At 46.8% G+C, this 13,084-nt stretch overlaps 1 protein-coding gene across 1 annotated transcript in view; it reads left to right on the top strand.

The window, feature by feature from the left end:
• Positions 1-11,667, top strand: part of LOC121577534 (E3 ubiquitin-protein ligase TRIM63) — a 58,998-nt gene extending 47,331 nt beyond the window's left edge. The window contains exons 5-7 of the mRNA XM_041891230.1: positions 2,974-3,066; positions 11,099-11,256; positions 11,411-11,667. Coding sequence (XP_041747164.1) covers positions 2,974-3,066; positions 11,099-11,256; positions 11,411-11,591 — 432 coding nt within the window. The 3' untranslated portion in view covers positions 11,592-11,667. The remainder of the gene's footprint in view (positions 1-2,973; positions 3,067-11,098; positions 11,257-11,410) is intronic.
• The last annotated feature ends 1,417 nt before the right edge of the window (positions 11,668-13,084 follow it).

Below are 13,084 nucleotides of genomic sequence, written 5' to 3'. Positions count from 1 at the left end.
TCGGCATTGCGCATGGTGACCTTAGGCTTGCGTGCGGCTGCTCGGCCATGGAAACCCATTTCATGAAGCTCCAGACGAACAGTTCTTGTGCTGATGTTGCTTCCAGAGGCAGTTTGGAACTCGGTAGTGAGTGTTGCAACCGAGGCCACATGATTTCTACGCGCTTCAGAACTCAGCGGTCCCGTTCTGTGAGCTTGTGTGGCCTACCACTTCACGGCTGAGCCGTTGTTGCTCCTAGACGTTTCCACTTCACAATAACAGCACTTACAGTTGACCGGGGGCAGCTCTAGCAGGGCAGACATTTTTTGACCACTAGATGGCAGCAGTGTGTGTGCAAAGTTTCAGATTGATCCAGTGAAGAGTTGCAATACTGGACTATTTTGTATCAAGTCTGCCCAAATGTGCCGAATTGGTCAATTGATACATTTTCAAGTACATAACTATAGAGAACATACAAAAATGATATGGTAATACTAAATGTAAGTTTACACACTCCCAGGAATGTCATACATGATGGATCATTAGCTTATACACTAACTTTCACACATCTAGATGGCCGGTCGGGGTGGGTGTGGAGCCAGAGACAGCAGGGGTTCAAACTGTAGAACCCAGGTCCTACATTTGAATATAAAAATTGATTTTATCAAACAAAGCTATGCTACATTTTATCTCTGGGACCCTCAGGATGACAAATCAGAGCAAGATTACTGACTGTAAGTACATTATTTACCTTCAGAGGTGAATGTATCAAACCAGTTGCCGTGATACGTTTTTTGTGGTTGTGCACTCTCCTCAAACAATAGCATGGTCTTTTTTCACTGTAATAGCAACTGTAAATTGGACAGTGCAGTTAGATTAACAAGAATTTAAGCTTTCTGCCCATATAAGACATGTCTATGTCCTGGAAAGGTTGCTGTTACTTACAACAATCATGCTAATCACATTAGCGCACGTTAGCTCAACCGTCCCGTATACGGGACACCGATCCCGTAGAGGTTAAGTATCAAAAGTAAAAGTATAAATCATTTCAAATTCCTTATATTAAGAAAACCAGACAGCACAATGTTTTTATTTTTATTTACAGATAGCCAGGGGCACACTCCAACACTCAGACATCATTTACAAATGAAGCATGTGTTTAGTGAGTCCGCCAGATCAGAGGCAATAGGGATGACCAGGGATGTTCTCTTAAGTGTGTGAATTAGACCATTTTCCTGTCCTGCTAAGCATTCGAAATGTAACAAGTACTTTTGGGTGTCAGGGAAAATATATGGCGTAAAATTACATAATTTTCATTTGAAATGTAGTGAAGTGAAGTACAGTTACCCCAAAAAACTACTTAAGTAGTGCTTTAAAGTATTTTCACACCACTGAGTACGGGAAAAATAGAATACAGATGCCTCTTCCCCTCTGCTCCTCTCTAAACAATGTGCTCTGTGTAGCAGGTAGATCATCACATTGACACGGAGTCTTCTTCTGTGGAGTTTAATGGCGGTTGGCATCCAATATGTTGCATTACCGCCCCCAACTGGACTATAGTAGAAATACACTACAATGTGTGATACAAAAGGGGAAACAGGAAAAATAAAATTACAAATATATTTGTATTCACTCTACCAACTAACCCTACACTCATTAAAACCCACCACCTTCATTCCACTACTTAACCCCATCTGATCCTACCCCAGGCCAACGACCTGGGAGGACAGAACACCACCACTCAACACACCCTGTAAGTCAAATCTCGTACCCCCAAGTACTTCTCTGCAGCTGCCACCACAACATCTATGTTCTGTGACTTACGTTCCATCTCTGCGGTACAGTTGATAACCATTGCTATGAACGCTACGAAGCCAACCTCACTGAAGCATAAATCACTCATTGGCCGATCCCTCTGTTCTGGCACAGATCTACTATTCACAGGGATCCTCTCAGAATCCCTCACCCTTGATCCACCCTCCTCTCCTTTCTTCACTGTCTCAGCATGCGCCATCTTCTGCACTACTCTGACCCTGATTGCAAAGTAACGCAACGCTTATAGTGGAGCTGAAGCACAGATAGCGGGAGGCTGTAGACATATAATAATATAATAATATAATAATATAATATTTAGCCGAAGCTTTTATCCAAAGCGACTTACAGTCATGTGTGCATACATTTTTACGTATGGGTGGTCCCGGGGATCGAACCCACTACCCTGGCGCTACAAGCGCCATGCTCTACCAATTGAGCTACAGAGGTTGCTCAATTAGAACAATGAGCCAGATATTTCACCTGATGTATAAATGTGAAGCATCCAGTTGGCGTTTTCAAATCACTACCAAATCTGCTGATGAAAGGAAGCCCAGTGGCCGGCAGTGGGAGAAGATGGAGCGAGATGGATTTTGGCCGACATTCTCCAAATGTTCTCATCGATGAAAGATTTGATCTCCATACAGTTTTCTGTTTCCAAAACTATAACCTGTAACAAACAGAGTGCACTGCGTTCTGTAGACTTTACCATTTGGCAAAGTTTTTAAAAAATGGTGTTGTTTAGAAGGAGTGCAACGGTGAATTTAGTTATTGCACACGCACACTTCAGAATAGGCGTTCCCTAACGGAAATATGCAAATAAATGCTAGAATGGGCCAATAGGATCTCACTAGCTCGTGCTTGGCTCTGCCCACTATGATTCATTTGCTCCCATTGGAAACGAAAGGCTCTGGTCTATCTTGGGTTAGTTATAAAAAATCTTTGCCTGAAATAACCCTAACCCGATGGCAACTGCGTTCCCTTGTTGCAGCAGGTATTAAACCTGATCTAATGCATCCACTGTTACATCATCTTTCTTGGAAATTCAATTCACTGGTGATGAATTGGTACATACAAGACGCATAACAACATAACACTAAAATATGTAGTCTACAGTATAAAGAACGTGTTGTTTTTTTCTGTTACAATATCTAATCAAATGTATGCATTAATTCATTCAAGGTCCACACTGAGATGAAGAAACATGTGGAGGCCTGTCAGAGCCCTGTTGACTTCCTGAAGGGAGAGAGGCGGCTGCACAGAGAGGCCGAGAAGGTAATGGAATGTTCTGGACTTTTCATCATCACCATGTAGCCGCAGTCGACCAGTCCATTGTTTTTTAATCAGTAGATGTTTTTCTGTTTGACCAGAGGACCCCTTTGGGAATAACCCACTGGGCACAGACATCAGTTCAACATCTACTTTTAAATTACATGTTGGTTGAGTTGGCAATTCAACGTGTAATCAACCAAAACATTCACCCGGTGGATTTAGGTTAAAAGTTGGATGAAAAAAAAGACAAAATTCAAATCAAAATCAAATGTAATTATATTTGTCACGTGCTTCGTAAACAACAGGTGGAGACTAACAGTGAAATGCTTCCTGACGGGTCCTTCCCAACAACAGGTGGAGACTAACAGTGAAATGCTTCCTGACGGGTCCTTCCCAACAACAGGTGGAGACTAACAGTGAAATGCTTCCTGACGGGTCCTTCATAACAACAGGTGGAGACTAACAGTGAAATTCTTCCTGACGGGTCCTTCCTAACAACAGGTGGAGACTAACAGTGAAATGCTTCCTGACGGGTCCTTCCTAACAACAGGTGGAGACTAACAGTGAAATGCTTCCTGACGGGTCCTTCATAACAACAGGTGGAGACTAACAGTGAAATGCTTCCTGACGGGTCCTTCCCAACAACAGGTGGAGACTAACAGTGAAATGCTTCCTGACGGGTCCTTCCCAACAACAGGTGTAGACTAACAGTGAAATGCTTCCTGACGGGTCCTTCCCAACAACAGGTGGAGACTAACAGTGAAATGCTTCCTGACGGGTCCTTCATAACAACAGGTGGAGACTAACAGTGAAATGCTTCCTGACGGGTCCTTCCTAACAACAGGTGGAGACTAACAGTGAAATGCTTCCTGACGGGTCCTTCCCAACAACAGGTGGAGATTAACAGTGAAATGCTTCCTGACGGGTCCTTCCCAACAACAGGTGGAGACTAACAGTGAAATGCTTCCTGATGGGTCCTTCATAACAACAGGTGGAGACTAACAGTGAAATGCTTCCTGATGGGTCCTTCATAACAACAGGTGGAGACTAACAGTGAAATGCTTCCTGACGGGTCCTTCCCAACAACAGGTGGAGACTAACAGTGAAATGCTTCCTGACGGGTCCTTCATAACAACAGGTGGAGACTAACAGTGAAATGCTTCCTGACGGGTCCTTCCTAACAACAGGTGGAGACTAACAGTGAAATGCTTCCTGACGGGTCCTTCCCAACAACAGGTGTAGACTAACAGTGAAATGCTTCCTGACGGGTCCTTCCCAACAACAGGTGGAGACTAACAGTGAAATGCTTCCTGACGGGTCCTTCATAACAACAGGTGGAGACTAACAGTGAAATGCTTCCTGACGGGTCCTTCCTAACAACAGGTGTAGACTAACAGTGAAATGCTTCCTGATGGGTCCTTCATAACAACAGGTGGAGACTAACAGTGAAATGCTTCCTGACGGGTCCTTCCCAACAACAGGTGGAGACTAACAGTGAAATGCTTCCTGACGGGTCCTTCCCAACAACAGGTGGAGACTAACAGTGAAATGATTACTGACGGGTCCTTCCCAACAACAGGTGGAGACTAACAGTGAAATGATTACTGACGGGTCCTTCCCAACAACAGGTGGAGACTAACAGTGAAATGCTTCCTGACGGGTCCTTCCCAACAACAGGTGGAGACTAACAGTGAAATGATTACTGACGGGTCCTTCCCAACAACAGGTGGCGACTAACAGTGAAATGATTACTGACGGGTCCTTCCTAACAATGCAGAGAAAAAATATAAATAATAACACAAGGAATAAATACACAATGAATAACGATAACTTGGCTATAAACACGGAGTACAGAGTCGATGTGCAGGGGTACCAGTACCGAGTCGATGTGCAGGGGTACCAGTACCGAGTCGATGTGCAGGGGTACCAGTACCGAGTCGATGTGCAGGGGTACGAGTACCGAGTCGATGTGCAGGGGTACGAGTACCGAGTCGATGTGCAGGGGTACGAGTACCGAGTCGATGTGCAGGGGTACCAGTACCGAGTCGATGTGCAGGGGTACCAGTACCGAGTTGATGTGCAGGGGTACGAGTACCGAGTCGATGTGCAGGGGTACGAGTACCGAGTCGATGTGCAGGGGTACCAGTACCGAGTCGATGTGGAGGGGTACCAGTACCGAGTCACTGTGCAGGGGTACCAGGTTATTGAGGTATATGTACATACAGTGGCAAGAAAAAGTATGTGAACCCTTTGGAATTACCTGGATTTCTGCATAAATTGGTCATAACATTTGATCTGATCTTCATTTAAGTCACAACAATAAACAAACACAGTGTGCTTAAACTAATAACTCACACATAATTGTATTTTTCTTGTCTATATTGAAGACATCATTTGAACATTCACAGGTTGGACAAAGTATGGCTAATGACTTAAAAACGTATCCGAAAGCTAATTGGAGTCAGGAGTCAGCTGACCTGGAGTCCAACCAATGAGACAAGATTGGAGATGTTGGTTAGAGCTGCCCTATAAAAAACACTCACAAAATTTGAGTTTGCTATTCACAAGAAGCATTGCCTGATGTGAACCATGCCTCGAACAAAAGAGATCTCAGAAGACCTAAGACTAAGAATTGTTGACTTGCATAAAGCTGGAAAGGGTTACAAAAATATCTCTAAAAGCCTTGATGTTCATCAGTCCACGGTAAGACATATTGTCTATAAAATTGAGAAAGTTCAGGAGTGTTGCTACTCTCCCTAGGAGCGGCCGTCCTGCAGAGATGACTGGAAGAGAACAGCGCAGAATGCTCAACGAGGTTAAGAAGAGTCCTAGAGTGTCAGCTAAAGACTTACAGAAATCTCTGGAACATGCTAACATCTCTGTTGACGAGTCTACGATACGTAAAACACTAAACAAGAATGGTGTTCATGGGAGGGCACCACGGAAGAAGCCACTGCTGTCCAAAAAAACCATTGCTGCGCGTCTGAAGTTCGCAAAAGAGCACCTGGATGTTCCACAGCACTACTGGCAAAATATTCTGTGGACAGATGAAACTAAAGTTGAGTTGTTTGGAAGGAAGGAAGGAAGGAAGGAAGGAAGGAAGGAAGGAAGGAAGGAAGGAACACAACACTATGTGTGGAGATAAAAAGGCACAGCACACCAACATCAAAACCTCCCAACTGTAAAGTATGGTGGAGGGAGCATCATGGTTTGGGGCTGCCTCAGGGCCTGGACAGCTTGCTATCATCGGCAGAAAAATGAATTCCCAAGTTTATCAAGACATTTTGAAGGAGAATGTAAGGCTATCTGTCCACCAATTGAAGTTCAACAGAAGTTGAGTGATGCAACAGGACAACGACCCAAAACCCAGAAGTAAATCAACAACAGAATGGCTTCAACAGAGGAAAATACGCCTTCTGGAGCGGCCCAGTCAGAGTCCCGACCTCCTGGCCCAGTCAGAGTCCTGACCTCCTGGCCCAGTCAGTCCTGACCTCCTGGCCCAGTCAGAGTCCTGACCTCCTGGCCCAGTCAGAGTCCCGACCTCCTGGCCCAGTCAGAGTCCCGACCTCCTGGCCCAGTCAGAGTCCTGACCTCCTGGCCCAGTCAGAGTCCTGACCTCCTGGCCCAGTCAGTCCTGACCTCCTGGCCCAGTCAGAGTCCTGACCTCCTGGCCCAGTCAGAGTCCCGACCTCCTGGCCCAGTCAGAGTCCCGACCTCCTGGCCCAGTCAGAGTCCTGACCTCCTGGCCCAGTCAGAGTCCTGACCTCCTGGCCCAGTCAGTCCTGACCTCCTGGCCCAGTCAGAGTCCTGACCTCCTGGCCCAGTCAGAGTCCCGACCTCCTGGCCCAGTCAGAGTCCTGACCTCCTGGCCCAGTCAGAGTCCTGACCTCCTGGCCCAGTCAGAGTCCTGACCTCCTGGCCCAGTCAGAGTCCTGACCTCCTGGCCCAGTCAGAGTCCTGACCTCCTGGCCCAGTCAGAGTCCCGACCTCCTGGCCCAGTCAGAGTTCTGACCTCCTGGCCCAGTCAGAGTCCCGACCTCCTGGCCCAGTCAGAGTTCTGACCTCCTGGCCCAGTCAGAGTCCCGACCTCCTGGCCCAGTCAGAGTTCTGACCTCCTGGCCCAGTCAGAGTCCCGACCTCCTGGCCCAGTCAGAGTTCTGACCTCCTGGCCCAGTCAGAGTTCTGACCTCCTGGCCCAGTCAGAGTCCCGACCTCCTGGCCCAGTCAGAGTTCTGACCTCCTGGCCCAGTCAGAGTCCTGACCTCCTGGCCCAGTCAGAGTCCTGACCTCCTGGCCCAGTCAGAGTCCTGACCTCCTGGCCCAGTCAGAGTCCCGACCTCCTGGCCCAGTCAGAGTCCCGACCTCCTGGCCCAGTCAGAGTCCTGACCTCCTGGCCCAGTCAGAGTCCTGACCTCCTGGCCCAGTCAGAGTCCTGACCTCCTGGCCCAGTCAGAGTCCTGACCTCCTGGCCCAGTCAGAGTCCTGACCTCCTGGCCCAGTCAGAGTCCCGACCTCCTGGCCCAGTCAGAGTTCTGACCTCCTGGCCCAGTCAGAGTCCCGACCTCCTGGCCCAGTCAGAGTTCTGACCTCCTGGCCCAGTCAGAGTCCTGACCTCCTGGCCCAGTCAGAGTCCTGACCTCCTGGCCCAGTCAGAGTCCTGACCTCCTGGCCCAGTCAGAGTCCTGACCTCAACCCGATTGAGATGCTATGGCATGACCTCAAGACAGCGGTTCACACCAGACAAGAATATTGCTGAACTGAAACAGTTTTGTAAAGAGGAATGGTCCAAAATTCCTCCTGACTGTTGTGCAGGTCTGATCCGCAACTACAGAAAACGTTTGGTTGAGGTTATTGCTGCCAAAGGAGGGTCAACCAGTTATTAAATCCAAGGGTTCACATACTTTTTACATGGTGTGTTCAATAAAGACATGAAAACGTATAATTGTTTGTGTGTTATTAGTTTAAACAGACTGTGTTTGTCTATTGTTCTGACCAATTAATCCAGGTAATTCCAAAGGGTTCACAGAAATCCAGGTAATTCCAAAGGGTTCACAGAAATCCAGGTAATTCCAAAGGGTTCACAGAAATCCAGGTAATTCCAAAGGGTTCACAGAAATCCAGGTAATTCCAAAGGGTTCACAGAAATCCAGGTAATTCCAAAGGGTTCACAGAAATCCAGGTAATTCCAAAGGGTTCACATACTTTTTCTTTTCTTGCCACTGTATAATGGGGGGTAAAGTGACTAGGCACTAGATAAAACAGTAGCAGCAGCATATGTGAGGAGTCAAAAGAGTTAAAAAAGGGTCAATTTCAGATAGTTAACCAATAGCTACCCAGACTATTTAACAAACTATTTAGCAGTCTTATGGCTTGGGGGTAGAAGATGTTCAGGGTCCTGTTGATTCTAGACTTGGTACATCGGTACCACTTGCCGTGCGGTAGCAGAGAGAACAGTCTATGACTTGGGTGGCTGGAGTCTTTGACACCACCTGGTATAAAGGTCCTGGATGACAGGGAGCTTGGCCCTAGTGATGTACTGGGCCGTACACACTACCCTCTGTAGTGCCTTACGGTCAGATGTCAATCAGTTGCCATACCAGGCGGTGATGCAGCCAGTCAGGATGGTCTCAATGGTGCAGCTGTAGAACCTTTTGAGGATCTGAGGGCATATGTATCTTTTCAGCCTCCTGAGGCGTGCTCGGCCCTCCGTTTCCTGTAGTCCATGATCAGCACCTTTGTCTTGCTAATGTTGAGGGAGAGGTTGTTGTCCTGGCACCACACGGCCAGGTCTCTAACCTCTCTGTAGGCTGTCTCATCTTCGTCAGTGATCAGGCCTATCACTGTTGTGTTGTCGGCAAACTTAATGATGGTGTTGGAGTCGTGTGTGGCCACGCAGTCGTGGGTGAACAGGGAGTACAGGAGGGGACTGAGCACGCACCCCTGAGGGGCCCCATGTTGAGGGTCAGTGAGGTGGATGTGTTGTTACCTACCCTCACCACCTGGGGGCATCCTGTCAGGAAGTTCAGGATCCAGTTGCAGAAGGAGGTTAATCCCAGGGTCCTTAGCTTAGTTATGAGCTTGGAGGGATGATGGTGTTGATGTGAGTGCTACGATAGTCATTTAGACAGGTTACCTTGGTGTTCTTAGGCACAGGGACTATGGTGGTCTGCTTGAAACATGTAGGTATTACAGACTGGGTCAGGGAGAGGTTTAAAATGTCAGTGAAGACACTTGCCAGCTGCTCAGCGTGCTCGGAGTACGCATCCTGGTAATCCGTCTGGCCCTGTGGCCTTGTGAATGTTGACCTTTTTAAAGGTCTTACATCAGATACGTAGTGCGTGATCACACAGTCATCCAGAACATCTGTTGCTCTCATGCATGGTTCAGTGTTGCTAGCCTCAAAGCGAGCATAGAAGGTATTTAGCTTGTCTGGTAGGCTCGCGTCACTGGGCAGCTTGTGGCTCGTTTCCTTTTGTAAACCGTTTACAAGCCCAGCCACATCTGATGAGTGTCAGAGCCGGTGTAGTAGGATTCAATCTTAGTCCTGTATTGACGCTTTGCCTGTTTGATGGTTCGTCGGAGGGCATAGCAGGATTTCTTATAAGCATCCGGATTAGTGTCCCACTCCTTAAAAGCAGCAGCTCTAGTCTTTAGCTCAGTGTGGATGTTGCCTGTAATCCATGGCTTCTGGTTGGGATATGTACGGACGGTCACTGTGGGGACGACGTCGTTGATGCACTTATTAAGTAAACTCCTCAATGCCATCGGATGAATCCCGGAACATATTCCAGTCTGTGCTAGTGAAACAGTCATGTAGCTTAGCATCCACTTCATCTGACCACTTCTATATTGAACTCGTCCCTGGTACTTCCTGTTTGAGTTTTGTATGAGTATCTGTGAATAGAATAAATCTACAGTTTATTCGTCTCTACTTGCCAAGGTGACATGCTGGTAGAAATGTGGTTTTCCTGCATTAAAGTCACCGGCCACTAGGAGTGCCGCCTCTGGGTGAGCATTGTCTTGTTCACTTATGGCCCTATACAGTTGGTTGAGTGTCAGTATCGGTTTGTGGTGGTAAACAGACAGCTTCAAAAAATATAGATGAAAACTCTCTGTTTGGTCTACAGCTTATCACGAGGTATTCTAACTCAGGTGAGAAGAACCTCCAGACTTCCTTAATATTAGAGATCGCGCACCACTTGGTGTTAACAAAGAGACACACACCCCCTCTGAGCTTCCCCGACGCCACCGTTCTGTCCTGCCGATGTATAGAAAAACCAGCTAGATTTATATTTACTATGTGCTTGTTCAGCCACGACTGGGAGAAACAGGATATTACGTTGATAGGATAGTCTCGAACGGAGCTCATCCAGTTTATTCTCCAGTGATTGCACGTTCGCCAATAGAACGGAGGGTGAAGGCGGTTTATCCACTCTCCGACGTAGTCTCGTCAGGTATCCCGCACACCGGCTTCTATAGCGCAGTTTCCTCCTTCGAGTGTCGGGGATTTGGGCCTGGTCCGGGATAATCAATGTCTTTTGCCTCCGACTCATTGAAGTAGAAGTCCTTGTCCAAATCGAGGTTAGTGATCGCTGTTCTGATGTCCAGAAGCTCTTTTCAGTCATAGAAAACAATGGCGGAAACATTATCTACAAACAAAGTTACGAAAAGCACCAAAAAATACACAAAATAGTACAATTGGTCAGCAGCCCGTAAAACAGCCACCATTCCCCCAATATAATGTTGATTACTTTTTGCAAATCAAATCAGTTTTCCACATTTATTCAAAGTCATCCAATTTAATTTTGAGGTTGAAATGACGTGGTTGATTCAACCAGTTTTTGCCCATTGGGAAGAGTTTTCCTTTGGGATAATAATTATATATGAATGTTTTGTTTACAGTCATGCGTACATACATTTTACGTATGGGTGGCCCTGGGAAGCGAACCCACAACCCAGGCGTTGCAAGCGCCATGCTCTACCAACTGAGCAATACAGTACCACAATGTATCTTGTATTTTTGTACTTGGAGCAGGTCCTGGAGCCAGTGGACTGGTCAGCCCAGTACAGAGAGTCCATCTCCCTGGGTCAGTACGTAGAGGACCTGATGTCCGGCATTGACATCCGCAGGATGGGCACCGTGAGAGGGAAGAGCCTGGTCAAGAACATCTCTCAGGACCTCAAGGCCTGGAGGTACAGAAGAAGAAGAAAATATGTATTTGAATTTATAATTGTTGTTTGTTTTATTCATATATTAAACGTGTGAAATAATTCCACCTCCCTGCCACTGCCACTCTGTAATGCCTTTAAATTGTGCAGTAAATACAATAATCTCTCTCTCCATCAGGTCTGGGCGGACCAGCTTTGACCCGATGGCCTACAGGAGTTTGGACGTCATGCTGACCAAGACGGCCTCCCTGGTGGAGCAGGGCGAGGAGGACTCCGACTCTGACACCTGCCTCAGCTGGGAGATACACAGGTCCTCTGAAGAGGAGGGGGCCACCGGAGACACCAAACTCAAAGCTTGAGAATACAGTAAAATATGCCACTGTGTCCAGTTGTCAAGACAACAGATATTAAATAAACTATCTCTATTTTGTCAAACGGTCTCTGTCCCTTTTCTTCCTGGAATTCATCAAATGGCTTTTCAGTACCTTTGAAATGAAATCAGCGTTGACTGTGAGTGCACCCCATTGTGACCATGGAGTCAGCGTTGACTGTGAGTGCACCCCATTGTGGCCATGGAGTCAGCGTTGACTGTGAGTGCACCCCATTGTGGCCATGGAGTCAGCGTTGACTGTGAGTGCACCCCATTGTGGCCATGGAGTCAGCGTTGACTGTGAGTGCACCCCATTGTGACCATGGAGTAAACCTCATGTTGCAGTTTAGTTCTCACTGTCAATTCATCACACCGGTGACAGTTGGTTAAACTCCATAACTGGCTGTAAGCATGTATGAGCCTATATAATGTATAATAATAATCTAAACTATTATACAACAAGCAAACTGTCAAAGAAAGCGTCTTAGCTATACTGGCACCCATAGGTGGTGGGCTATACTGGCACCCATAGGTGTTGGGCTATACTGGCACCCATAGGTGTTGGGCTATACTGGCACCCATAGGTGGTGGGCTATACTGGCACCCATAGGTGTTGGGCTATACTGGCACCCATAGGTGGTGGGCTATACTGGCACCCATAGGTGGTGGGCTATACTGGCACCCATAGGTGGTGGGCTATACTGGCACCCATAGGTGGTGGGCTATACTGGCACCCATAGGTGGTGGGCTATACTGGCACCCATAGGTGTTGGGCTATACTGGCACCCATAGGTGGTGGGCTATACTGGCACCCATAGGTGGTGGGCTATACTGGCACCCATAGGTGTTGGGCTATACTGGCACCCATAGGTGGTGGGCTATACTGGCACCCATAGGTGGTGGGCTATACTGGCACCCATAGGTGGTGGGCCATAGCAAGCCATCTGCTTTAGTTTTCCAGATGATCGATCTCTGTCAAGGGAGGAGCTGGTTTTCACATATTGTGTATATTTATTTCTTCTGAGCACATTTCCGTTTGTCAATTCTTGCATTTTTTTTCAAAATACTTACTTTTGTGTTCACTGGCTGGACAGGTAAACGCCGCCGAGTACTAAACTGCAAACCAATCAAAACTTGTTCACTACCGGTCAAAAGTTTTAGAACACCTATTTATTCAAGAGTTTTTCTTTATTTTGACTATTTTCTACATTGTAGAATAATAGTGAAGACAAACTATGAAATAACACATATGGAATCATGTAGTAACCAAAAAAGTGTTAAACAAATCAAAAACTTTTTTTTATTTGAGATTCTTCAAATAGACACCCTTTTCCTTGATGACAGCTTTGCACTCTTGGCATTCTCTCAACCAGCTTCATGAGGTAGTCACCTGGAATGCATTTCAATTAACAGGTGTGCCTTCTTAAAAGTTAATTTGTGGAATTTCTTTCCTTCTTAATGCGTTTGAGCCAATCAGTTGTG

The sequence above is a fragment of the Coregonus clupeaformis genome, chromosome 12, assembly GCF_020615455.1.
Source record: "Coregonus clupeaformis isolate EN_2021a chromosome 12, ASM2061545v1, whole genome shotgun sequence".
NCBI classification, from domain to species: Eukaryota; Metazoa; Chordata; class Actinopteri; order Salmoniformes; family Salmonidae; genus Coregonus; species Coregonus clupeaformis.
This window is presented reverse-complemented; position numbering and strand designations above follow the sequence as displayed.